Source organism: Diorhabda carinulata, chromosome 8, assembly GCF_026250575.1.
Source record: "Diorhabda carinulata isolate Delta chromosome 8, icDioCari1.1, whole genome shotgun sequence".
Taxonomy (NCBI): Eukaryota; Metazoa; Arthropoda; class Insecta; order Coleoptera; family Chrysomelidae; genus Diorhabda; species Diorhabda carinulata.
The window spans coordinates 17,139,272-17,165,246 of NC_079467.1; the positions used below are offsets into that span (position 1 = coordinate 17,139,272).

At 33.9% G+C, this 25,975-nt stretch overlaps 2 protein-coding genes across 2 annotated transcripts in view; both read left to right on the forward strand.

Annotated features, from left to right (window-relative positions):
- Positions 1 to 25,975, forward strand: part of LOC130897264 (probable JmjC domain-containing histone demethylation protein 2C) — a 318,396-nt gene that overhangs the window by 47,245 nt on the left and 245,176 nt on the right. The window contains exons 5-6 of the mRNA XM_057806023.1: positions 9,599 to 9,683; positions 15,884 to 15,981. Coding sequence (XP_057662006.1) covers positions 9,599 to 9,683; positions 15,884 to 15,981 — 183 coding nt within the window. The remainder of the gene's footprint in view (positions 1 to 9,598; positions 9,684 to 15,883; positions 15,982 to 25,975) is intronic.
- LOC130897270 (uncharacterized) lies at positions 7,281 to 8,086 on the forward strand. The gene is made up of 2 exons (XM_057806035.1): positions 7,281 to 7,676; positions 7,752 to 8,086. Exons 1-2 carry the CDS (start codon positions 7,346 to 7,348, stop codon positions 7,856 to 7,858), a joined length of 438 nt encoding a protein of 145 aa, XP_057662018.1. The 5' UTR covers positions 7,281 to 7,345; the 3' UTR covers positions 7,859 to 8,086.

Here is a 25,975-nt window from a genome sequence, read left to right on the forward strand (position 1 = left end):
ATCGACGCAAAACATCTGATTTATTATGTGTAAACATGGCCAAACCCTGCTCTGAATCATCAAAACGTTGTTGTTTTTGATCGACTATGGCTAAAAGCGGCATCCACTTTGAAAAAAGCTTGCTCATGGTCAAATGTTCATGCATACTTGTAAACACGCTACCCTCTGATATCTTTACGGCCTCAGCTATCACACGCAATTTCAATTTACGATTAAATATAACCAATTTGTGGATTTTTTTATATTTTCTGAAGTAACCACCTCAATTGGACGACCAAAACGTTCACCATCATCGGTGTCTGTACGACCACGTTTAAATTCAGCAAACCGAATAATCAAATGGTTCTTTTCTATGGAGCAGAGTCCGGATAACACTTTTAAAGCCATTGATGAGCTTGTGCAGTATTTTCTTTTCATCAAGAAGCAATGATAAACTAACAAACAAATAATAAAAGTAGCTCCACTTAAATGGCTGTCAATACATTGTGACCAATCGAAATAACATAAAATTTAATACACATAGTACTTCATAAACGTCATATGGTTTTGACAATGGCAGAGCCATCTGTGTTTCAGTCACAGGACTTATTGAGTGATGTTAGTGAGGGAGTAATTATAGAAATAAATTTGAAAAAAAAAAAAATTAAAACTGGTACAGAAGAACACGACAAAGTCTAATAGAAGCATAAAGACGTAATAGTCATAGTAATGTAATATATATGTAATATATAAAATGTAATAGTTGAGGTTATGAATTTGGTAATCAAAATTGTTAATAGCATCTTGTCAAAAGAACTCAACCATCGCTAGTTTAAATAATTGTTAAACGGAATGGAGACTCAGTATTCCGACCTCCTTCCTCATAATAAAGTGCGATTACCTTCCAAAGGTAAGATGTTGAAACGTTTTGCTTTGTGCTTGAATGAAATAAATAAGGTCATAAACGAAAAAATCACCCTGAATTGAAGAGCGACAAATGCTTGTAAAAATTTTACTCTATGGTGGAAATAACAGCGAAAATAAATTAACTAAATCCAAAATTGCAAGGAGAGGAAACTCACCTTATGTTTTCGTAGAAGAATTGGTTTGTTTTAAAGTAATATCGCCATAAAACCAGTGCAACTAATGACACGAATTACTTCAGCACAAAAAATTGAAGATGAATCTGCTGATAGATTGGAGCAATTCAAAACAAAATCACTTTAGAATTTTTAGTAAATCCTCTCAACTTGAAACTGGAACTCTAGAAATGCAATTATTTAAAACAAGTTAGAAGAGTTCGCGGACCAGAAATATAAGTACGTCACGCAACAACATTTCTGGAAGAAATGCCGCGAGCTGAGGCTCATATATTCAACGTATGGAATAGTCTTCTAAATTGCTGCATTGAGGTGAAGATGTTGGCATTTGGAGTGCTAACAATCTTTGGATCGACATATTCTTGCGAGCAAGTTTTCTTGCATGAATATAATTAAAAGGAGAGTAAGAAGTTAACTAACACATGGAATTTTAGAGTCATGTTTGAATCTTAAAACAATAAATTCTGAGCCGAATTCATCCAAATTTTCTAAAACAATGCAAAGCCATCGCTTCCATCTAATTTGCTCACCCAATTGTTTGTTATTGAAGTACAAGTTAGGGTTGTGAGTAAATGTTCAAATGTTTATCTATTTGACTTAAATCATAGGTAATTATAAATAATTCTAAATAAATATATACGTACGTTATCTACATTTTTGCGAAAAACACTACAGATATATGAATAAATAGATATTTTTTTTTATTAACAAAAGATTGTTTTTCACCAAAAAACTTTATGCAGGACTCAAACTAAACTATTTTGAACTTTATGGATGGATCTTATGTTTGTTTTTCTTGACAGTGAAATACTAATTGTGGATTTGACATGAGTTTACATTTTTGTGCTGAAAAAACTAAATGATGTGTTGGGTTGTGTAGTGAGATAATTTGGCAGCCCCTAGTACCTTTATCTGTTTTTTCATATATATTATCTGTTTTATCGTCTAATTGTGAGTGTTTTTCTCTGTTTGATTTCAATCATATGGTTACCTGTTGTTGTAGCTGGGAACTAAAACACATGACGTACATCGGAACATGTTCCTTTCAAGACAATTTAAAAAGTTTCGTGAATCAGGAACTAACAACTATACCTATAAATCAAATTTTGACACCAAGAAGGTATTTTCTGAAGTAGAAGATTTTGTTAATAGATTATATTTTAAAGACTCCAATATGAACCATGGCCTGAATACGAAATGCGTTAGGAAATTAGCATTCAAATACGCTGAGGTACAAAAAAATCACAGACACTTGGAAAAAGGGGAAAGTTGCGCAAAGTCTTTACGGATCAATCAGAATAAGATGTTCATAACAGTTTTGGCCCATTTCCTCCCGATAGAATATGGAATATGGACGTATACTGTGTATGTTGTATACTGTGCAGACACCATCTCATATTGTACTGTTATTAAATGTCTAAAGTTAGAGGAAATTTATTATAGAATTGCAAAGAACAGGGCTATACTCTTCTATCTCCTACCTCCTTACTTTTGCATATTTAACCCTACAAAGTTATATGGGCAAATGTAAAATCAGAATAACGAAAATGTAATTAGTCTCCAGAACTGATTAAAAAGGTTGTAAAACTCGTAAAGAACTAGCGCCAGACCACCAATAGCTTTGGAAAGCCATCACCCTCTTCACAACAACAACATAATTCAATCGAATGATGACTCTAGGTCAACGATTCTGACTACCATTATTATTGATAATGATACTTTGGAAATGGAATGTTTTTATTTGGTTTATTTGCAAAGAATTTATTTTCATTTGAGGTTTTTGCTTTAAAATTTCATCTTCCAAAAAAAAAACCGAATGGGGTACAAAAAGGGCTCAGTTAACGTCTGGTACCCTGTTTAAGCCAAACGCACTTACAGGCAGGTACATTTTACTCGTCTATTTACGTTTTATAAATTTATATTCAGTTGCAACGAGATAAACAGTATTGATAAAAATAATAAATTTATAAAATGAGATATCTATGCCTATGGTAGATCAAAGAAAATTGTCATCAAGGATTTTTATAATCTGCAATTGATATTGGAAGAACTATATGGCCGACGACCGTGTTAGATATCTCAACTTTTTGTTTGATAGTTCCTTGAGAATTATGACATTTATTACGTCATATCCGGCGAAGTTTTTTCGTGATTAATCACTGTAAATACTTAGTTTCATTTTTGTTTCTTTGTTAATTCAAAACGAGTTTCTCATATTTTATAAAGTCCATTTTCTATTGATATTTGAACTTTTAAACTCGCCCAAGGTCCTAAACAATACATTTACTTACTAATGAGCTAAATTTAAATGATCTTGTTTTCCATTTAAGTAAGTCGATGTAATTTTACACAATATCGGTGAAGCGTGTTTTAATGGCTTTAGACAACGTTCTCTACAATCATCAGTATAAGTTATATACATTTTGAAACCGTTTGCTGAAACATCTGACAAGACAAATTATATTTAACTTTCAGACAGAATGATTCGAGGAGGAAATTACAATTGGTATGAAAAAGAAAACAAGCAGTAGCGGATTATCACAAATATTTATTACTTCCAACTAACTAATTTCTGATAAAAAAATTAGATTTCGCAATTTGAAAACAACAACCCCTACCGCATCTATTGGGAAAATAATTCGAAATCCTTAATTGACTATGGAATTGGGGAATATGGGAATTGGGTTGAGGTCGGGCAATGTGACGACCAAAATATTATTTTCAGTGCATTCCTTCTCTTTTTCAATCGATAATAATTTTCCTTATTATCAGGAGCTGACCAGAACGTACTACAGTTTCTTTGAATATTTTTTTTCTAGCCCTCTTTCTTCAAAATCGCCCTTCCTCCAAAATCATGATCAATCTTCCACCGTGTTTGAGAGTCGGGATTACACGTGACTAGAACATCCGTTCTTCGTTTGACCTGCACATATACACTTAGACTTAGACCCAAAAACCTAAAATTTTGAACTCCCTTCTTACTGTAGAAGTACTAAAAGGCAGATTCATTGATCTGAGCTGCTATATGTGAGCTCGTAATTGGTCGATCATCTTCACTGATCAATACATTACGTTGTGTTTTTTCGAGGCCGTCCTGAAAGTTTTCTATCGCCAAAGCTCCTGGTGAATGCATATTTCAAGTTATGTCGAGGTATTTTTAATTCGGCAGCAATGGTACGGATACTTTTACCCAGACTATGAAGGGTTGTGATTTATGCGAGTTTCGACCCATAGTTCCTTGGCTTTACTCATTTTAAAACTGACTAGTCTGAATTTGCGAGAACCATAACAATTCGTTTAGGAACTTGGTCCTAAAAATATAAATCACAGCACGTTCTTGCGTCTAACTGGGACTAAACTACAATTATAAACGTCTGTCCAATCACCTACAAAATATAAACACGTTATTTTTTGTTTGTAAGACATCCTTTCGACCTTCGCTTGACAATACGAAAGAGACATTTGTTAATGTGTAGTATTTTGGAATTTAATGAATGGATTAAAGGGTGAGCAAAAACTTTTGATCGGATAGTGTATATGCACGTTTTTCATAAATATGCTGAAAATTGACAGAATTCCCACATATGCAAAATATACATTCATCTGAAGAAAAATATGGTGATTTGAATGTACGTCTTTTGCGGAATTATCACTATCATTTTCTTTTCATAAAGAGAAGTATCTAAATCAAATTTAGGACACCACTGAAATACTCCTTCCCAACTTTTAACTCCCAACTCTCCAACTATCTCCATTAAACAAAGTTTGATAACACAAATTCGCCTCAAACAAAGTTTTTCGATGCAAAACTTTACTAATGAATTCAACTAGAAACTCCCCGGGAGTTGTAAAACAGAATTTATACCTCCTTTACTTCGAGTTTTTTGTTTTGAAATGTTTCCTTTTTATCCGTTTGTTTTCCACCACATTTTATAAATTTTCTCGATTATGATATTAGGTTTTATAAGAAAGATATACAGCGTGTATCTTCCTTATAATTTTATTTCTATTAGTTTTACAAGGAAAAAAATTTTTTAATAGAACGCTACATTTGATGAGTGACCATAGGCGCATGGGCAAGCCTTACAAATTGTTACTATAAAACATTATTTGTTTTCTTTTTTTCCAAGACAGCGATTATGGGACTCGATTGGAATACTACAAAATTTAATTTAACTACCCCTTGATTTCTAAAAAATAAAATTGAGTCCTCTAGTGATACGCCTGAAAAAATTCCTTATTAAAATTAATATAAATAGAATTGAGGACATAATAATGGATATACACTACCAGTCAAAAGTTTTTGTCCTCCCTATAGTTGCGGGATACACAATAAATGGAAACAATACGATCGATTTTGATATTTATGGTAGATTGAATAAAATTGTCGGCAAGGGTTTTTATAATCTGCAATTGATATTGGAAGAACTATTACTTCGTTCTGCTTTTATTATTTCGGTGCACAATTTTGGCATTCTTCGTAATAATTTTGACAAATAATCGTCGTCTATTTGATTCTGTCGATTAGTTTTCCAGGATATTTCATACTCCAAAGACGTGAGATGAAAGTAGGATTTCCCTGTCAATTTGTCCCAAAACTTAAATGGGTTGAGATCGAACGGTTTTGACGGTCAAATCATTACTTCCAGTACATTCTTCCTTTCCAATTCTTTCAAATACTCTTTGCACAGCTTAGAGGAATGCTTGGGATCGTTGTTCATGCTGGAAGATAAATTTTCTGCCGATCAAGTGCCAACCAGAACGTACTATATTTTTACAGCATTCTTTCTTCGAAATTCCTTCACTGATTAAGAGATGTCTAGTCGTCCTTCATCCAAAACACGGCCAAACCATCACGTAACCTCCGTATGGAACATGCGTTTTGCTAGGCGCACGTACACTGATCTCTTAAACCCAAAAATCTTAAACTATAACCCATTACTCCATAACTTCTTAATTTTATATTGAAGTCTCAATAAAGGTTTCTTCACTGCTACCCTTCCAAGAAGACCAGCTTCTCTACTTTACGCTGTAGAAGTACTCAAAGGTAGATCCCTAAATTCATTGATCTGAGCTGCTGCCTTTGGGTTGTCGATCGCGTTTACTGATTAATAGAGACTTGCAATTAATGCAAGATTTTCAACCAAGAGTTCCTTGGTTTCATATTAGTAAACTAAAATACAACAAACGTTTAAATAACTGTAATAAATCAGGATATTCCAGCTTCTGTTGATAAATGATAATCTAATGGACAGGCGAACTTTTAAACACTCATAGTACAAATAACAACAAAAAATAACACTTTTTATCGCATTTTTTACCACTATTAATAGCGATTTGTCCATTTACTTGTCCGTCTGTTTGTAGTAGCGATATCTCTTTACAGAAAGCATGTAACGAGCTCGGGATTTGCATTTAATTCCTGTAAAGCTGTAGATGTGTCTAAACGAAAGGAATTGTTGGCATTATCAGGAAAAAATTATATTGATTAATGGATAATAGATCATCCACAATTTGAATATCAAAATAGAAATCTGTTTTAACCACAATAGTTTTTTTTAGTTGTTATTTCTCAAAAATAAGTGAAATCTATCAATTGAATTTTTGTAGTTGCATTGAGATTCATGCTGTAGGTTTTAGACCGGGATCCCTCGCCCTTTTTCGTAAGTGATTACTAACAAGCTAATTTTTCGTCAGTAGCTTCATTTTGACGAGACGCCCAACATTAGCTAGTACAAAAATTTCGTAAGTGGTAGCTAACAGGGGTAATGAGAACATAATTTGTTGATTTAGTGGTTATCAAAAATTCATTACTAACTGGTTTTTTTATTTATAATTCTTATAATAATAATCTAAATTAGCCGAAAAAATATTTGTCCTACAAAATGCTAGGTTTGATCAACGAGGTCCCATTTTTGCAACATGTACTATTTACGAGGTCATGAAAAATTATTACTAACCAGCTGATTTTTTTTTTGTTGGTTAGTTAATAATTATATAATTTAACGCCCACATTGTCCTACAAATTGCATGGTATATTTTGCTGATCCTCCAATGGAATTTGAAATTCATAACAATAAAAATCTATTCATTCTGTACATTTTTCTATTGGAGTTTAGTTATATTAGTACGCATGCGCGCGATGCTGCGTACTGTGTTTAGTTACTCCATGCTGAAGCCGACTATAACCGTGCTGTTCTTTTCTGTTGACCACGTGTTGGACGCTCTGAAATAACTTACATTTTTTTTTTAATTGCTCAGCAAAAATGGAGTGTTTTTTATGCAGTGTATTGTGTGATAACCCTCGCTTTAGAGAGAAACGCGAAGAGATCAAGAAATTTTCTCAAGAAATTTTGCTTTCTTGTCGAACTTTTTTGTCTGCTCGAAAGCATCATAAACATGAATATAGTAATGTCGTATTACAAATTAAAAGAACGGTATTCATCAGCAATGTATGGTGTAATGCACACATGCGATGCCCCACAGATAAAGTACCTGAAAATTATGGATGGACAATAATTGATGGTAAATACGAGTATTATTGGTTTGATGGTCCTCAAAGCCCATCCTTTGAAGAATTATCTTCTCAATTGCAAGGTACCTTATTAATATTATTGAAATTTGGTTTTTAATTTTTCGGCGACATTAATTAATTTTTTCATATTATTACAGATTTAGATACCACGGAAGATCAGAATGAAGAAGATACTGATGAAGATGAGGAGAGTGATGCCAGTAGTGAGGATGAATGTTTTTCTGATGAGTCAGATGAAAATTAATTACTTTTTTATATAAAAATATCTACTTTTTCATGTATGTTACATAATAAAGTTGATTTATTTCAATAAATATATTTTCACTTTACCTCATGTTGCACATAGGAAAAAGGAAAATTACGATTATTGTAGGACTACGGATGCATACCAGTTTTTTTGTAGGACATTGTTTTATTCGGATAAAAAACACACTAATGTATCACGTGATACTTTTGTCCTACAGTTACTAATAAAAAAAATGGTCCTGTGGTATGGACAACTTAGGAGTCTAGGACTAGAAAAACGTTCCACGTAATGTGTAGGACAATGTGGGCGTTAAATTATATAATTATTAACTAACCAACAAAAAAAAAATCAGCTGGTTAGTAATAATTTTTCATGACCTCGTAAATAGTACATGTTGCAAAAATGGGACCTCGTTGATCAAACCTAGCATTTTGTAGGACAAATATTTTTTCGGCTAATTTAGATTATTATTATAAGAATTATAAATAAAAAAACCAGTTAGTAATGAATTTTTGATAACCACTAAATCAACAAATTATGTTCTCATTACCCCTGTTAGCTACCACTTACGAAATTTTTGTACTAGCTAATGTTGGGCGTCTCGTCAAAATGAAGCTACTGACGAAAAATTAGCTTGTTAGTAATCACTTACGAAAAAGGGCGAGGGATCCCGGTCTATTTCACCCATTTTATAATTTAAAAGTTTGAATTTGCGGGAACGAAGCGGTGATGTATGTCGCATTTTTTATGTTAATATAAAAATGTACATTTTCGAAACAATCATAAATGGCAGATCATAGATTAATATTGGACGTCTTTTACCGCCGCATGATGGCTGCCCTTAACAAAATTTCCAAAGTAAATTAAACAAATTCCTAACGTTAAATTTCATTTAATATTTTGTGACCATCTTAAATCAATTTAAAAATAACAAAGCTAAAGGCCGCTTGATATGATGTAGTACAACGTGCGCAGATGAAGTTCATCTGATTGTTTCGTGCAAGATCTTGACATTATCGGTTTTGTTCCGTTTTTATTGCATGCAAGCTGAAATCTATTTACTTTTGGCTTAAAAGATCCGCTGACTTTCGTAAAACTTGGTATTTTCATTGTTAAACTATGTACAAAATATTAGTAAAAATTTGAGGTTAGGAATTTGTTTACTGTTTACAGAGACTTGCATACAATTTCTTACCCGTTATATTACATTATATCAAGCGACCTTTACGAATCCCGATGTCATCAAACAACGATAAAGGATAAGGGGCTAATTCATATTAAAAATATTTTAACATTACAACTCATATATATTATAATGATTACAACTTTTACAAATTTTTGAATCGTTATATCTCAGAAACGGTGGCTCGTAGGAAAAAAAATATTCATACATTTTTTGTAGATAATTTTATGATCTACAATTTTTTTCTAGGGTATTTTTTTGATTAAACTTATAGTTTTACTGAAAATAGCGAAAAACCCATTTTTTACATTTAATCATAAATAAAATTTGATGGGGAACTTTCAAATTTCATTTTTAATTATATTTTAAACAATTTTTCTGATTATCAGCTTGGTGGGACCATAATACCTAATTTAAGAGATGTAAACTAGCTTCTAATTCTGGTGTGAAACTTCTAATATGATTGGACTATTACGTGACTGAATCGAAAATATTATTGTTAGATTCAAAATCTCGTTTTGAGCTCCCTCTTAAATGGTTTGTTATTGTTTCAGGACCTGACAGTAACTGATGATACCGTTTTAGAAGAACATAATGAAGATCCTTCGCTGTTACAGATGCGTCTTATTGGCGACGGAGGTAAATTAATTTTCATTAACATTTTTTTTAGCTAAATATGAAACTACTCTCGTCCGGTTTATCCTATTTCAACCTTTTTAGTGCCCTTATTTCCTTTAGTGCTTTTTTTGGCGAATATACCTATGGTTACTTTGCAATTTACCTTAGGAGCATTCTCGAAATGATAGAAAGATTTTTTGTGAGTTGTTTCACAACATTAAGGTACCGTCATCATCACCTAAATCAAAACAAGAGGATGAAGACTGGTGCTAGTCCCTTATTTCGGCTGCAACTAGGGTTATTTTGACATCTCGAAAATGCCAACCATTCATCGGATGATGTGGTAATAGTAGCCGTGGAGGCGTCAGCTTTTCACATTCTTTAGGAATACTTGCTACTTAAGTTTTGAGAAGACAAATAAAAAAATATATTTATAACTGCATATGGCTTCTTTGTTTTTCGAAATATTTTCTATTAAGATCAATAAATTTTTGCATGCAATTGAACCAATTGACGAAGCATTTTTTCCATTCCCATTGAGGCACCTCAAAAAATGTCATTTAAACGCATCAACGCTTCTTCAAGCGCAGAAACGTTGATCTCATAATTCATTTTTGATCTGCGGGAATAAGAAGAAATCATTGGATGCCAAACAAGGACTGTACGGCGGATGACCCATCTATGGTACCCATGTTTGGACTGATGTGTAAGATCTTGCATTGTCGTGGTGGAGAATGATTCATCTGCGATTGGTTTTCCTGATTTTTTTCAAACAAATGCTGGTGTACCAATCAGAATTAATCGTTCTAAGTTGTTCTCATCGAACGGTGGCAGCATATCTAGTTGGTCCGGAAAAACAGGCGACCATTTGTTTCGAAGTGGTTCGTGCACAAACAACTTTTGTTGGATTCGGCTAGGCTTTAAAGAAATAGATTCGGCCTGATGGCCTACCTATATACCTTTCAGCATGCTGTTAGTTTTCCTTTTTCTAGCGACACCTCAACCAAGAAGAACACCATCCCATCAACCACACTCCAAAAATTATTGGGGAAAGATGACTAACGTTTTCCTTTATTATAATATTTTACAGAAATATTCTTTTCATATCTGTACATATATACACACACATACATGCAAACATAAAGATATTTACACATATTTATATCTATTTTCAATTGTTTATCGTCTGTTCTATCTTAATTTTTTGTGTTGGTGTTATGATTATTTATTAATTCACCCATTGTATCATTTTTTTATCCTGCGCGTCTATGTTTGTTGGTGGGTATGTCCTGTCTAAGGATTTTAGCCTGTCTGTCAATGTTTTGCGTGCCTGCTGTTATATTGGTGATATTGGTCTTTGAGTGTGTTCTCTATATCGCATTTGCCTGTTATCTGTCTCTGATTGTAGTATTCCTGCATATGTCCGTATCCCGTCAGTAATTGTGTCGTTTTCCAATTTAAGTCAAATCGTACCTCGTTTAAGGTCTTTATCAATTAGTAAGTTTTTCAGCCTGTACTGTCCACGTCCCATTAACTCTGTCAACTCTCGATTTTGTTGCGTTTTATTGCCTTCTTCAGTTGTCTTTTTTCTAATATGTTTCATGTCTGGTATTTGTCGATCTCTTACTAGTTGAAGCGCAACCTTCATTTTTGTCTCTTCTCTTCGTTTGTGTTGTATATAACATTTCATCCCTTGTGTCGTCGTTAATGTATCTTTTAGTTATTAGTTGTGTGTTCAATTTGTTCTTCGGTTATGGTTGTATCTGTCCATCTGTTTGTTCCATCGTCCCATTTTCAATGCTAGTTCGTGAATGTCTTTTGTCTCGATGAGTTGTGAGTGTTAAGTCCCCTGGTTTATAATTTTTATGTAAATACCTATTGATCGCATTTCGTCCTTAAAGCTCGCGTCGACGTATATGTTTATATCTGTGCCTTTCTGTGGGTATTCGAATAATGCTTGTCTATGGTTACTATACTTATGTCTTGTTTCATATTTCTAGTCATTTGGAAGTATCTGTGGTTCTCAGCTGCTTCTATTATCAAGGGTATACATCCAACTAGTACTTACGTGGCTCATGTTAGTTTCGTTTTGTTATCGGAATAGTCATTCGGTGGCGTTTAGTTGTTAAGTAATTCTTGTGTTCTATGTCCCCAAATTTCTGCGCCGTAAAGGGATATTAGTTTTATATCTCCTTCGTAAATGGGTCGTAAGATGTCTTGTTTTCTTTCCCATTGTCGTCCAACCACCGCGTAAAGTTTGTTTGCTATATTGGTAGTCTTTTGTGCACGTTTTTTCCCGTGGTTTAACCACAATAGGCCTGCTTCAATGGTTTTTGTTGTACGTCAATTTGTTTTGTTTTACCCAGCTTTCGCAGGACTTCCATACATGTCCATTTCTCTTCGGGGTGTTTTAGTGAAGCTCCTTATATTATTATCATCTGGTAGTCCGCAAAGGCTTCTATTATGTCAAGATTAAAGAGCCATACAGTCGCCTGTCACGAAGCACCGCGATTGAAATTTTTCAACAGTTCTTTGCACTAATCGACATGATCTTTTTTTGAGCGATTGTCAAATTATGCGGTATCCAACGGGAATAAATCTTTTTGACAGCCAAATGGTCATGTAATATTGGATGTATGTGGGAAGTACTAATGCCCAAGTATGTCTCAATCTCACGGTATGTTACATAATGATGTTGCAATGTCAGTTTACGCACAGCATCGATGATTTCTGGCAAAACATTCGACAACCAGAGATAGACGGTGGCTCGAAATGGTGCTTTATCGCCAAAAGTCGAAGCGAAATAATCGATACACTACTTTGGGTTTAATCAACGTCGAAATGTCAGATTTGACATATCAGTGTTGCCATAACTCAAAACTTAAGTAGCAACTCTCGTATAAACTAGAAATAAAATTATAGAAATGAAAACGGATACAACATAACGCAATTTTATATCAAATAACCGAAAAAAATAAAAAGGGTGTCGTTAACTGTTCAAAGAAAAAGCAACCGAGTGGTTCTTAGTTGGCTACACCCCCCAACTGTATTACTGTATTAATAAAACTTTGATGTCATGATGGAAAAAGTTCTTCGGCAAGCAAAATCTATTGGAAAACTTCATGAAAGTTATAAAAAGTTTCGAACTGAAAAGGAAACTAATTTTAACGGGGCGTCAAAAGTTTCGCAACTTTCTTGGGGCAACTTGTGCGGAGAAATGAATATTGAAGAATTTTAAGTTAGTAAATATGGGGCTTTCAACAAGTAATTTCAACTTTAGGATAACAATGAATCAATCTGGTATAATGTAACTCTCGCACAAAAGAAATTTAATCTCATTTCCGTCAAACTTTTCAAGATGTTTTGGAATTTTTTATTCAAATTTCTGATCCATTCCAGGGTCATTTTGATAAATTATGACTCACAGAGCTTACAAGTCTGGATATATTTTATACCGGCCGAGATCCGTTCCAAATAGGTTCTACGTCACTAGCGCCGATTGTGTAGAAGAGCGGCCGGCCCATTTTACAAAATACTACTGATTAATTTGCCCCAAACAGATTCCCTTAGAATAGCTATTTATTTTGCATTAAATAACGAGTTTTTAACTATTAAAAACCGCGGCATGAACTAGACGAACAGACAGATCAATAGAATGACATTCATGGTGTAAAAACAAGATTTTATGTACCAAGTGTTAAAAACCCGACATACTTGATTTGGAAAAAATCCTTCTATCTGCTCTTTGTTCCATACTTACATGAACCTAGTCGAGGCATTTTGGAATCGAGGAGTTTTTCATTCTGTCTCAAGACAGCGAAGCGATTGGATCTCTGATGACGAGATCTCAGCGATGCTGCGCCGTTTCTAAAGACGTAACTTGCTCGACGTAGTTTAATCTTCCGTTGTACATATTTTTGCGTATATAGTTTCGTTGATCTATTATAGTTGAAGTTATCGAACTTTGTTTATTGAGCTACCTCTATTCGGGTGGTTTAAATGAATCCATTTTTCATCGAAAGCAACATTGCGTCTAACAAAAAATTATCAAAACATAGAAAAATTATATTTTTATCTCTATTTTCTCTTCATACTTCAGAATCGTCGTCTTCATCATGACAATGAATTCCATTATCTGCTTTATCAGTTTCTGTAAAGTAAAATTGAAGTTAGCAATTCGAATCTTTTAAAGACAATTTTATAACTATATAACACCTTGAGTATTATCAATCAAGTCGCTGACAAGGGCGGATCCAAGGTCTTGTCAAACGGGGGTTCATTAGTATTAGGACGAGTCCTCCCCCAAAGACATGGTATTTTAAACTTTTTACCCAGCAAATATAAGTTAATTACTTTGTTTTTGACATTCATATTAATTATTTTATGGCAGATTTTTAGTTCTTGAATTTCCTGAGCATTCTATTTTTGTTTCATTAGGTATTGTTTTGATATTCGAAATATTTGGGAGTATTGGCTCCCTTTATCCACGGTGTAAAATAATTCGTACTTTCGCCCTTTTATAAGAAACAAAAAACCAAGTTAATTAATCAGGGTATAGGGGGTCATGACCTCCATAACCTCCCCTGGATCCACGCTTGTTCGCTGACTAGACATGGCAGCTGATCTCCATTAAACATTTTTGTTCCTCCATCCAACTATATTCAAGTGAGTTCAACATTGTTGGTTGTTTTTGAGAAGCTTTTTTCAGAATGCTGGAAATATCATGGGCATTCAAAAACAGTTGATAAAACTCGCTGTTACAAGCAGGTATAGAATTTGCATCGAAACTTTTGAATTTTCTTGGGAAATTGTCAACTACTGAAGAAAAGTTGATATCTCCTACCAGCCACGTCCACTGATTTTTTTGCACCACACAATTAGCAAGTAAACGATCCTCTGATAAATTCGGATTACCATCATCTACAACAGCTTTTGAAATTCCACACATATTTTCAATAAATCGAAATGTATCTTCTTTTCTTTGTTAAAAAAAGCATGGAATCCAATCAAGCTAATAATTCCCCCAGTTCTTCATATATTTTGGTGATGTCAATGAATCTTTCATTATTAGCACTTCCGATAAGCATCGAAATATGGAAAGAAGCATTTTTTTTTTTAATTTCTTCATATTAGCGATCATAATTATTTATATATCAGTATCACTAGCAATATCAACAGAAGAGAATACTAGAACATTAAATAGCTCAGAAGCTAAAAAACGGTTGGTCCAGATCTAGTGCTCAAATTATTAGAGAACGAAAGTACCAAGAGGCTTCAAAGGCTTAGATTTCGGCCAGGCTTGGGTGACTATGGGATGGACAGGGCTCAGTTACCCAGACTTCAACCAGGCTTGCGCCGGGTTTTCCAAGATAAGCCCCGTCGCTCAAGTCCTAACCATCTCAGGGTATCGAAAAATGTCCGTTGAAAGGGAGCAAATTAAAGTGGCGGTATAGTAGCAAGTGGAAGAATTTTAAAAAGAGCGCCACAAACTATTAGAGTAGGATAGTAAATTAAATTCTTTTTTGAAAGTCATAACTATTTCAAAGAAACTATTAATATACAAATTAATTCGAAAATTGGACATTGGACATTGGACAGCTGGACATTTTATCAACTAATCCCCCATACAAGACGGTTCTCCTTACTTCTACCCTCCATAAACCATGATAATCGTGTGTAATTTCTTTTTCAAATAGCTGGAATAGTAAATTTTGACTTATCTAAACGGCAGCTTTCTTAAAATACTTTTTTAGTTTATAAAATTATCACACCTGCCGCACGTGGGTTTAAATTAGTTGGTAGTTTTAACACAATCACTGTGAAAATTTTAGACTTCCCTAAATTATGTGTGGCTTTCCGTTCTTTGACTATTAGCCTATAAAGTTGTTAGATGCATAATAATCCGAGGAAGTAAGGTCAAAAAATCAACTTTTCGATCAACGATCATTCTGTAACAAATTCCGCTGGAGTCATTTCATTTGAGCTCGCAAAAATGTTATAAACTTCAAAATTGTAGTAATCTCATGCTATATGATTTCCTAACTTCCCCAGACTATTAACAAACTTTTTCTATAGCTAAAGTAGTGAACTCTCGTTGAGAGTTTAGTTCGAGATTAAATCGAAACGTTTTCGAAGTTTTTCGTAATTAGATCAGCTATAAGCAGTGATTAGCTCTTAACAATGAGTTGCCAGTACTTCATCATAATTTTTTCAAATTCCAGTTGTCGAGGCGATTATGCGTGGAGAAAATGTTGGTGTTACGTCCAGAAGATCGCGATCGTCTGTTTTTCTCCATCAGACCTCCAAAACCAGCACGCATGTAAGTACTTTTCGATTGTCATTTGTCATCATCTGTCATCATTTGTCATCATTTCTGTTTAAATATATAAAACTTAATTTCCAATAATTTGGGTTTTTAAGTAACAAATGCACAAATGATGCTGTATTCTCCCTCCTCAATAATATTTAATCCAGCCCAAACAACCATCTCTCCACTGCAACTACATTTTGTGATTTTTCTTTCGATTGTGTTAATCATAATATTTCAATTAACAAATTGCAGTACTACGGTTTCAGGGAAACACCTCTAGCATGGTTTAAGTCATACCTTACCTAACCTAACAGAAGTCAGCTTGTAAGGGTTGACACAACGCGTCTTCTTGCGAGCCAATAGAATGTGGAGTGCCTCATGAATCAGTTCTAGGTCCTATTTTTTTCTTCTCTTTATCAACGACATTGCCTACCTAGACCTCATTAGTAAAATATGTTGCTAGTTTCTCTTGTAGCAACCCTGGTCTCACGTCGCTTCCTAGGACCATATCTAGTGACCTAATCACCCTTAAATCATGGTTTTATTCTATTGTTTTGTGTCTTAACGTTTCTAAAACTAAAGTTTTATCATATGAAAATACATTGTAGCCTTTTGCGCTAATATCAGTGTACAAAGAACTAAACTCATCCACCTCTCAACAGTTTAATATACCCTAATTGAGTCGAACATCTGATATGCCCTTCTGGGATACGTGTTGTGCGACTCAATTCGAGCGAATCCTCAAACTACAAAAGAGAGATCTTGGATATTTACTCAGACTAAAGAGTAGAACTCACTGTCGGGACTTCTTTAAAACATTCAAAATATTGACTCTTCCTTCCTTATTAATCTTTGAATATGTTCGCCTAATTCGTAAGCACGCTTTTCTAATTTCAGAAATTTACACAACTATCCACTTAGAAACGCGGAGCACAACCTTTATCCATCTACTCCACGTTCAGAATTAGTTAAGGGCTCAATACTTTACAATGCAAAAAATGCACAATCGTTTGCCAATTGAAATAAAATCCAAACATCTGTTCATTCTACTCTATTCTAATAATAATATTTAATTCGGAGCATGCTGCGTACTGCTTCGATGTTGTTATTGATTTTTAATACAAATTATTATTGCCGTATAGTTAGTTTTGTTATTTGTATATTACTCTCTATAATTAACTATTGGATTTTTTTTGTAAATTGGGGTAAAAAGGCTACCTAACCTAACCTAACCTAACCAAATACCAGAGCATATCCGGCGCTCTTTCTCGTCTACCTTACAAGGATAGTAATGCGATAGTTCCTATGAAAAACATATTTATCCAAGTACCTTAGACACTCGTAAATGGCGTAAAGATTTTCTAAGTTCAGATCCGATGATTTGGATCTTTTTGACTTCCCTCTCGATCAGTAATACGTTCAATTTGTCGTCCTAACTCGTCGACTGACTTAGTCTCAGAGAGGTTTGCGTTCCCCAGGGATGCATCTTGTCACCTACTATATCCTGTATATCAACGATCTACTTGGCAAAACTGTTTCGCCGACGATAACACACTGGTGTCGTAGGACACTCAAATCCGTAGACAGCAACAGATCAGTACCATCAATACCGATCTTGAAAACATTCTGAAGTGGGGTGGAAGCAACCTGAGTTTAATGCAGCAGAGATCCAGGCTGCTGATTTTACAAACAAAGCTCATTCTACGGCTCAGGATTTGGTCCTGTCTGGACACAAAATATCTCCATAACCGCAAATTCGCTCGTTAGGTGTTGAGGTTGGGAGCATAGTCACAAAAATGGTGTCCTCAATACGGAAGAGTTCGTCTTATAGGAGATCCAGACTTGACCAGAAACTTGTAAAGCTTAGAACATAGAAGAAAGGTCACTAACCTGACTCTGTTTTACCGATACTACCACGGTGATGCTTCTCCAACATAATACCACCTAGAGCAGTATTTGCAAGACCTACTCGACAGGCAGACATGACTCATAAACACCAAGTTCGCCTGCAGTCTGATAGGGTGCACTTTGTTAAAGCACTTCGAACATAAATATGACGCACCAATACAATCTGGCCGCAAGTGGTCACCTTCTTTTAGTTTTATTTTTAGCAGAAATTTTTGAAACATTCTTTACAAAATTTTCGTTTTAGGTGTGTGAGAAAGTAGACATTCTTGTAATCATTTTTTAATTTTTATATAAATCACGTTAAAATAAAGAAAGTGCTTTTGTCAAACATATCCAAACAACATACAGTATAAACACCAAATATGTTGACCTTCTTTAAAATAAGAAAGTCATTTTTTGCTGAAACAAATTCGTTCTGAATCGCTTAATATTATTTTTGATATTAACCACACGCTTGCGATTACCTCGATTTGAGTGAAATTGTGGATGTACTGAAATTTCCACATTTTCAAATGTCTGCTATTATTTCAAAGCTCCCGTTTCTTTATGCAGTAACTTGACTAAAGCTGGAGCGTGCACGACCTTTAAATGACATTCAAAAACGTAAGATGTTTGAATTTCCTTGCCCTACACTTTAAAAACCCAGAAATATCCGGAATATTTCTTCTTCTCTTATATCAGATTTGCAACTTATCTACGAGGGATGGCCCGAAAATAACGAAATTATTTTGAATAAAATGATTAATTTCAAGTTTTTTACATTATATTAAATTTTTTTTTGCGTCACTCTGTCAACTCCGTATACCTGTTTAGTTGTACTTTATATTATTGATTGATTAGAATAAGGTTTGGGGCTAACTTATGGTAGGCAACCCATCGCTATCACTTCAAATAATCTCAAAATATTCATTTGAAGTTTTATCAAAAACCTACAGAAATGAGTAATGGAATCTTAGACTACATCTGTCAATGAAAAAGCTGCTTGGAAGTCGTTCAAAAAAGATTGTCGAAAAGTTTTTGTGAATTAAAATAGTAAAAATTATAAACATTAAGCAAATTTATTAAATTTTTTTTAAACAAATAGAGGTTAATATGTCATTTCCAACACTCACATTTGAATGTTTTTCCTGACATCTCACATGTATGACTTGTGAACAGGAAAAACGTTTTCATCAAGATTTAAAGAACGTCATCAGGGATTTTGGGATGAAAATATGTTAAAGGGTTTACTATACTATAGTAAACCGTAACTGACCCAAAAAACTATAAAAAGAAAGGCTCAATTGGTCATTTCCATAGTCTATTTTTATAAATGAGAGGGTATTAAAATAATAAAACATAACTTCTAAACAGTTGCTGGTAAAAATGGGCTTTATTTAATTTTTCCGCATTGTGTCATACTGATTATATAGATATAGAGGTTTAAACTTTGATTTTTAAACAACTTTACGTTCATAAAGAGTAATTTTAATACAGGGTGTCTCAAAAGTATCGCGTTTCTTAAAATGTTTAGTTTCCATCATGATCTACACGGGAGAGCAACGCTCGTTTTTCGTGTGCGTGTATTTCAAGAACAATCGATCACTTAATCGATTTCGACGGCTGTATCGGTTACATTACTGACTGCGCAACATTGCGGATACTCCAAGAAATGCAACAATTTTAGCTTGAATCCATTCAATACCACAATACTACACTATTGGCGAAATTCATCAAAGCCGTCCAAGGACAGCAAGAATGCCTGGAAACATTCAGCTGGTAGCAGATTCTATAAGCCGACAGCCTCGACTCATCGTCAGAAAGCGGGAGTCTCAGCTGGGAGGAAGAATCCACAGACCTCACATAAACGCCCGTTGCATAGCCCAAAAGTCACCGTGTGGATCGCTTTGTAGGCGAACGAAGATAATACATGAAAAGTCTGTAACTTCTGCACGTTATGTCGACACAATACGCAATTTTTTTGATTTTGATTCATACTAATAAATTTAAAGAAAAATAAAACTCACCTGTATAAATAGTGCTACTTCTTACAAATCAAATGAGAGGAACTATCTCAACCAACAGGTATTTACAATGAGTGGATCGATAATTTCATCAGTAATATTATCTAACTTTAATCTTTAATCGCTTGATTTGCCACATTTTCTCGGTTTTCAACCGGAGGTGCCCTAAAACTCATGAGGATTTTTAATCTCCTGAGAGAAGGATGCGCCAACTTCAGGTAAACGAAAAGGTAACAAATTCATTAAGAGTATTACCTGGAATTTAGTACCTAATCCACTTAGTAAAGTTGGAAAATTCAATAATATAGATCTTTCAAAAACTGACCGAAGAGAATATATTTTGAATACTGATTCAAGTAATTACATTTGGAAATAAATTTAGATTGTTGAATGGATGGCAATTCTAAATACTGTCCAAAGTACTTTTTCCAGTTTTTCTTCATACGTCTTCCGTCACGAGTTGTCTAATCTTCATGACAACCACGATCACGAGTTGGCACATTGTAACAGAATATAAAATTTTAGGGCGGGTATTAAAATCACGAGTTGACGCACTTGCCTATTGTACAGTTCTGAGGAAGAAGATCTGTCGCTGAAGAAGCGGTTGATGTGTTCAAATCTCATGTTTTGGAGGTACCTTAATCGGAATGGAAAAAATTCCTCGACAATCAATCACCTAATTTAATAAGTTTCTATGCATTATGGGAGACTTATTTCAAATATTTGGTTCATAAAATCGTCTTATTTGCATGTATAACTTTGTTAGTTGATAAAAAATATATAATTAATGTTTTCGATTGGTATAAAGTTTTCTTATCGATTATTAGAGCAACAAACTTCGTTAAATAACCTTAGCATCTCCACACCAATAACAAGGAAAATAAATTCGCCTAGTCAAAAGTTGTTTACTCGATTTTCTGTTTTCCGCTGTGAGTTTCTTAATCGTTTTTACGCTACACTGTAAAACATCGACATTTTCAAGGGTTCCTACTTAAGTTTCGAGATAGACAATTAAAAATATTTTTAATTGAGTAGGGCGTTATTGTTTTTCAAAATACTCCTCATTAATATCAATATAACAGTTCGTTTGAACCAATTATCGAAACATTTTTTCATTCTGATTGAGGTATCTCCAAAACAGTGATATGAACGTATCAGATGTAGAAAAACATTGAACTCATAATTTATTTTTGATCTACGGTAATAAGAAGAAATCATTGGGTGCCCAATGACCCATCAATTTAATGTTTTGACTGTTAAAAAACGTTTTTGTCTGAACTGACGTTTGAGATTTCGCATTGTCGTGTTGGAGAATGATTCGTCTTCTGTGATTGGTTTCCCTGATTGTTTCGATTACTTCTGGCAAGCAAATGCTTGTATACCAAGCAGAATTGACAGTTATTACAAAAAACAAGCGAGCATTTGCTTCGAAATGTTTCGTGCGCAAACAACTTTTGTTGAATTGGACTGATCTTGAAAGACCCGTACAGTCAATTGTTACTTTTATGTTTCGTCGCCTGTCATGTCTTTGGAAGCCCAGCGATTGAATCTTCTCAGCATTTCTTTGCACCAATCGACATGAGCTTCGTTTTGAGCAATAGTTAAATTATGTGTTATCCGAACGCGAACAATATTTTCGACAGCAAAATTAATGCCCAAATACACCTCAAGCTCACAACAAGACATAACGTGCCATCCTCATTCGTAGATCAAGGTTAAGATCATGGCTGGAAAGGATTTTTTAGAGTTTTATGAAACTTCTTTCTCTCCTTCTGGTACATGTTTACTTTTGACCACTTAGTCGTTTTTGTCTTAAGCTGTAGTCCATAGCGCAGCGCAACTTAAAGTCTCCGTAGTTCTTCGAAACGAGCTGTCTAGTGTATCATCAGCGTAACGTATATTTATGTCACGTTTTCCATTAACCGAGACACCCTATTCAGCTTTCTCTAAAACTTATCTATCAATCGATGCATCTGTGGAGTAATTGAGTGCCTCCGGCTAAAATGAAATAGGTGATGCGGCATCCACTTTTCTTATTTCATGTTGTTGTTTATTGTTTATAGTATACATTGTTAAAAAATTATTTAAATATGTATGTTTGTAACACAATTTCTTTTTGTGCTGATGGCGGCTGATATAAATTCTTAGCTATACACCAAATTCCTTTATATTGTTAATAAAAGAACATCACAAAAAATCTAATCAGCTACCAGTCAAAACCAAGCTTTAAAAGTAATCTGGTTCCTTTGAAAAGACCCTTTTACATTAAGCATTTAAATTGCATCCCATTAAGTTCTTATAGTCCTATAATTTTTCAAAGTGTGACAAGGGTCAAGGCCCTTTTTACCACAGCAGGTAGCTTAGAAAGAAAGAGAGAAAGAGGAGTATAACGAGCACTAAAAGATGAATCGGCTGTTTTGGCCCCTTTTGAAATGTTAGTCTTTGAAAAAAAAACTCTGTTTTAGGATTTTTTAAAGGGGATGTATCCTAATAAATTGTAAATTTATATATATAGTTCTTCCAATATCAATTGCAGATTTTAAAAATCCTTGCCGACAATTTTGTTTCATCTACTGTAGGCGTAGATACCTCATTTTATAAATTTATTATTTAGAGAAAGTATTCTTTAAGCAGCAATCGATTCATTATAAATTGGACGGCATTATAATCCGTTATTTTTTAATCCTACTTAGAATTTGAAAATTAGTATTATACCTCCTTAACTTACTTCACCTGATTATTAAATTATAAAACGTAAATAGACGAGTAAAATGTACCTGTCTGTTAGGAAGTTTGGCTTAAACAGGGTACCGGACGTTAACTGAGCCCTTCTTGTATCCCATTCGTTTTTTTTTTTCATTTCAAAGCAAAAACCATGAAAGAAAATAAGTTTTTTGCAAATAAAACAAAAGAAAAATAGACATTTTAATATCAAAGTATCTCCATAAATAATCATGGTAGTTAGAATCATCATCAAATCGTCAAATAGAGTCATCATTTGATTGAGTTATGATGGATTGTAAAGATTGTGATACCACATACTTATCTTCTTCTTTGATAACATGTTCAACACAGTTTTTCGTGACTGTCAAACCATGTTTTATGCATATAAATTATGTGTCTATTAAAACTTCGGTAGTCTTTTATCTGACACAAATAATCTGGTCGCCATCGAACGATTATTGACGATTCGGTTATTGCCATCCGTTTATTCCGTTTTTTGTGCTTAAAACCACATGCTGACAAAACTTGACGCAATATTTCTAAACTGGTATAATTGTATTCTGGATAATTTGCTACCTATGAATTGTCCTACGTATAAAATCTTGAGTAGCTTTGATTTCAGTTTTTCATTACATGTTTTTCGGTTTTGTGAATGATCCACAGCAACCCCTTTCGTGACTACTCGATAACTAGAAAATTTATTTACTCTAGTTAATCCAGCAATTCTTATTATGATTGCATCATCAGATTGCTGAATATTTTCCTTTTTCATACATTCGAATATATTTAAAATAATTTGCTGTGTTTGTATATATAAATCCTTATTATTAAATTAATACCTGTCTTTATTCTCACTACACTCTGCAATTTCATTGTTTTCATTCGCTTATGGTCTTAAGAACGCCATATTTCTACTTATTTAAAGAAATTTTTGAATTAAATTAATCTCACCAAGCCACGACACTGCATTTATGATTACGATTCGATGTTTTCATTGGTAAACAGTGGAGATGATGAGTCCACGTGGACTGACGGTTTGTTAGATGTTTACCGAATTTTATACGGGAAGTAAACATTATTTCTCATTCATTAATTTGGTAAGAGTGCCCGTGCGTATTTATGAAATATTGATTGTTCTTCGCATAATTGTCTTCTGGAATTGATATTGGAAGAACTGAACGCGCCGACCGCGTAGGCGTCCTACGATAAATGCCGTCGAACGCATTGCGCCTAGCAGTGATTTTTTTGTTTTTATTTCAGCCTATGACTCGTCGATTTCTTTTTCACTTGAATCCTCAAAGTTCTACTCTGGAAATTTGAATCACTCTATACATTTTTTGGTATCCTACTATACTACACTCCATTCCGAAAGTGAGTGGAGTAATAAATCATTATTTTTATTGCTTTAATATGAACGCATGGATTATATTAGATTTGACTGGTTTTCTAAAAGCAAAATATCATTACTAATTAATACTATCATTTAATTGATTTTTCACCAGTGAATTTCCAATTTTTTTTATAAACAATCTACAATTTCTACACATTGAAGTAACTATCCATTTTTATGTATTTTTAATTAATTTTGTATTGATTCGGTTGCGGAAACGCTGTGAATTATTACCCAGGCCTGCTGGTTATAAATAACAACCCCTATATCCATAGAGATAAAATGATGTATGTTTTATTTCATCAGATTTTAATCGAAATAAACAAAAAATTATTAGGCCTGCTCATATCGAGTGTTGTAAATGGCGAAGGTGCCGGCTTTACAATAAAATGTAAGTGAAAAAAATTCAACCATCAAAGACTAAATTTAACTTTTTCAACATACATACAGAATGTATCTCATAAATAATGTCGATTTCCAGTGTGTATTGTACAGGGTGTTCCGGGACTTGATGCAAATAATTCGGAGGCGAATAGATGACGTGAAAATAATGTTGTGACATAAATAATTCTGAGTTACAGGCTTTTGAAGATGCGAAATCAAAACTTATATACATAGATGTATTATAACATTTTCGCTGTAAAAAAACGTCGACCAAAGCAGTCAACATTAGGAGTGTTTTCTCACTGTTAGTTAAAAGTTGACTTGTAGTAAATTATGGAAAAATAAGTGAAAATGAATACCTAATATTATCCCATGTTTCAAATGAGACAGACTTCAGTACAGTACAATTAAATAGTGGAAGTTAACAGAGAAGTTATATTAACGATTTATTGTGATTTTAAAATGAGTTTGTCTACATTAAAAATGGGATGTTGAAATTTATTATAATGGAATTTCGAAATTCAATTTATGTTTTCCAATTTCTAACTCTATATCTTTATAAGTTTCGGATTATTTTCTAATTGAAGCAGCAGTATCTTCATTTGGCTTCATGCCTTTTTTAATTACGTCCAATATATTATTTGCTATGTCACTTAAAGGAAGTAGTCATCTACGTGTTTTTTCAAAATATTTGTTTGAATTTACATTTTTGATTGCAACGTTACTATTTTTTGTGTTGTCAAAGTAAATTGATGAGCAATCCTTTTCCGTTGAGTCTTATATTCAATAATATAATCTGCCGAGTCTGGTTGGTCTACTACAGATATTTCACCACAATTTATTGGATGCTTAGCTTCTACAATACCTTCAATTCCGGTGAATGTAACCCTTCCCCTGACAGATACACCCCTATCTTCTAATGTTGTTAATTTTAAATTAAATTGTGGGGCTCTCCACCTGTCGCTTTTCGGCTTATAAGATTTTTTCTTTATTTGGATCAAATAGAGTTCTTCCATCTCTGTTATTATACATTTGTAGAATATATCATTTGTATGCGACCGTGAAAAATTGGACTGCAAGTTTCAAAAGAGGTAAATTTTCCATTGAAGATGATGACCGATCGGGAAGGCCAGTTTCTGTGTCAGTCCCCGAAAATATCGATGCAGTTCATGACATGATTTTATCAGACCGTCGAATTTGGCTAAAACGGATATCTGAAGCACTGAATATTTCATACGAACGCGTTCATCATATAGTTCACGTCAATTTGGACAAGAGAAAAATTACTGCAAAATGGATCCCCAAATGTTTGAATGTTGACCAAAAACGTGTAAGGGTTGAAGCATCGCGTTCGATATGTGCTCGATTTGAAAACGATGTAGACTTCTTAAACGGAATTGTAACTATGGATGAGACTTGGGTACATTTCTACGATCCAGAAACAACAGCAACAATCGATGGAATGGCGAAACTCTGGTTCTCCAAGACCTAAGAAGTTTCGTGTCCAAAAATCTGCTGTAAAAGTTCTTGCTTCAGTTTTTTGGGTTTGCCATGGAGTAATCATGATTGATTTTTTGGATAAAGGTAGAACAAT

Coding starts and splice junctions, on each gene's coding strand:
- LOC130897270 (XM_057806035.1), top strand. CDS start 7,346: ATGGAGTGTTTTTTATGCAGTGTATTGTGTGATAACCCTCGCTTTAGA. Junction 7,677..7,751: donor ATTATCTTCTCAATTGCAAG/GTACCTTATTAA, acceptor ATATTATTACAG/ATTTAGATACCACGGAAGAT.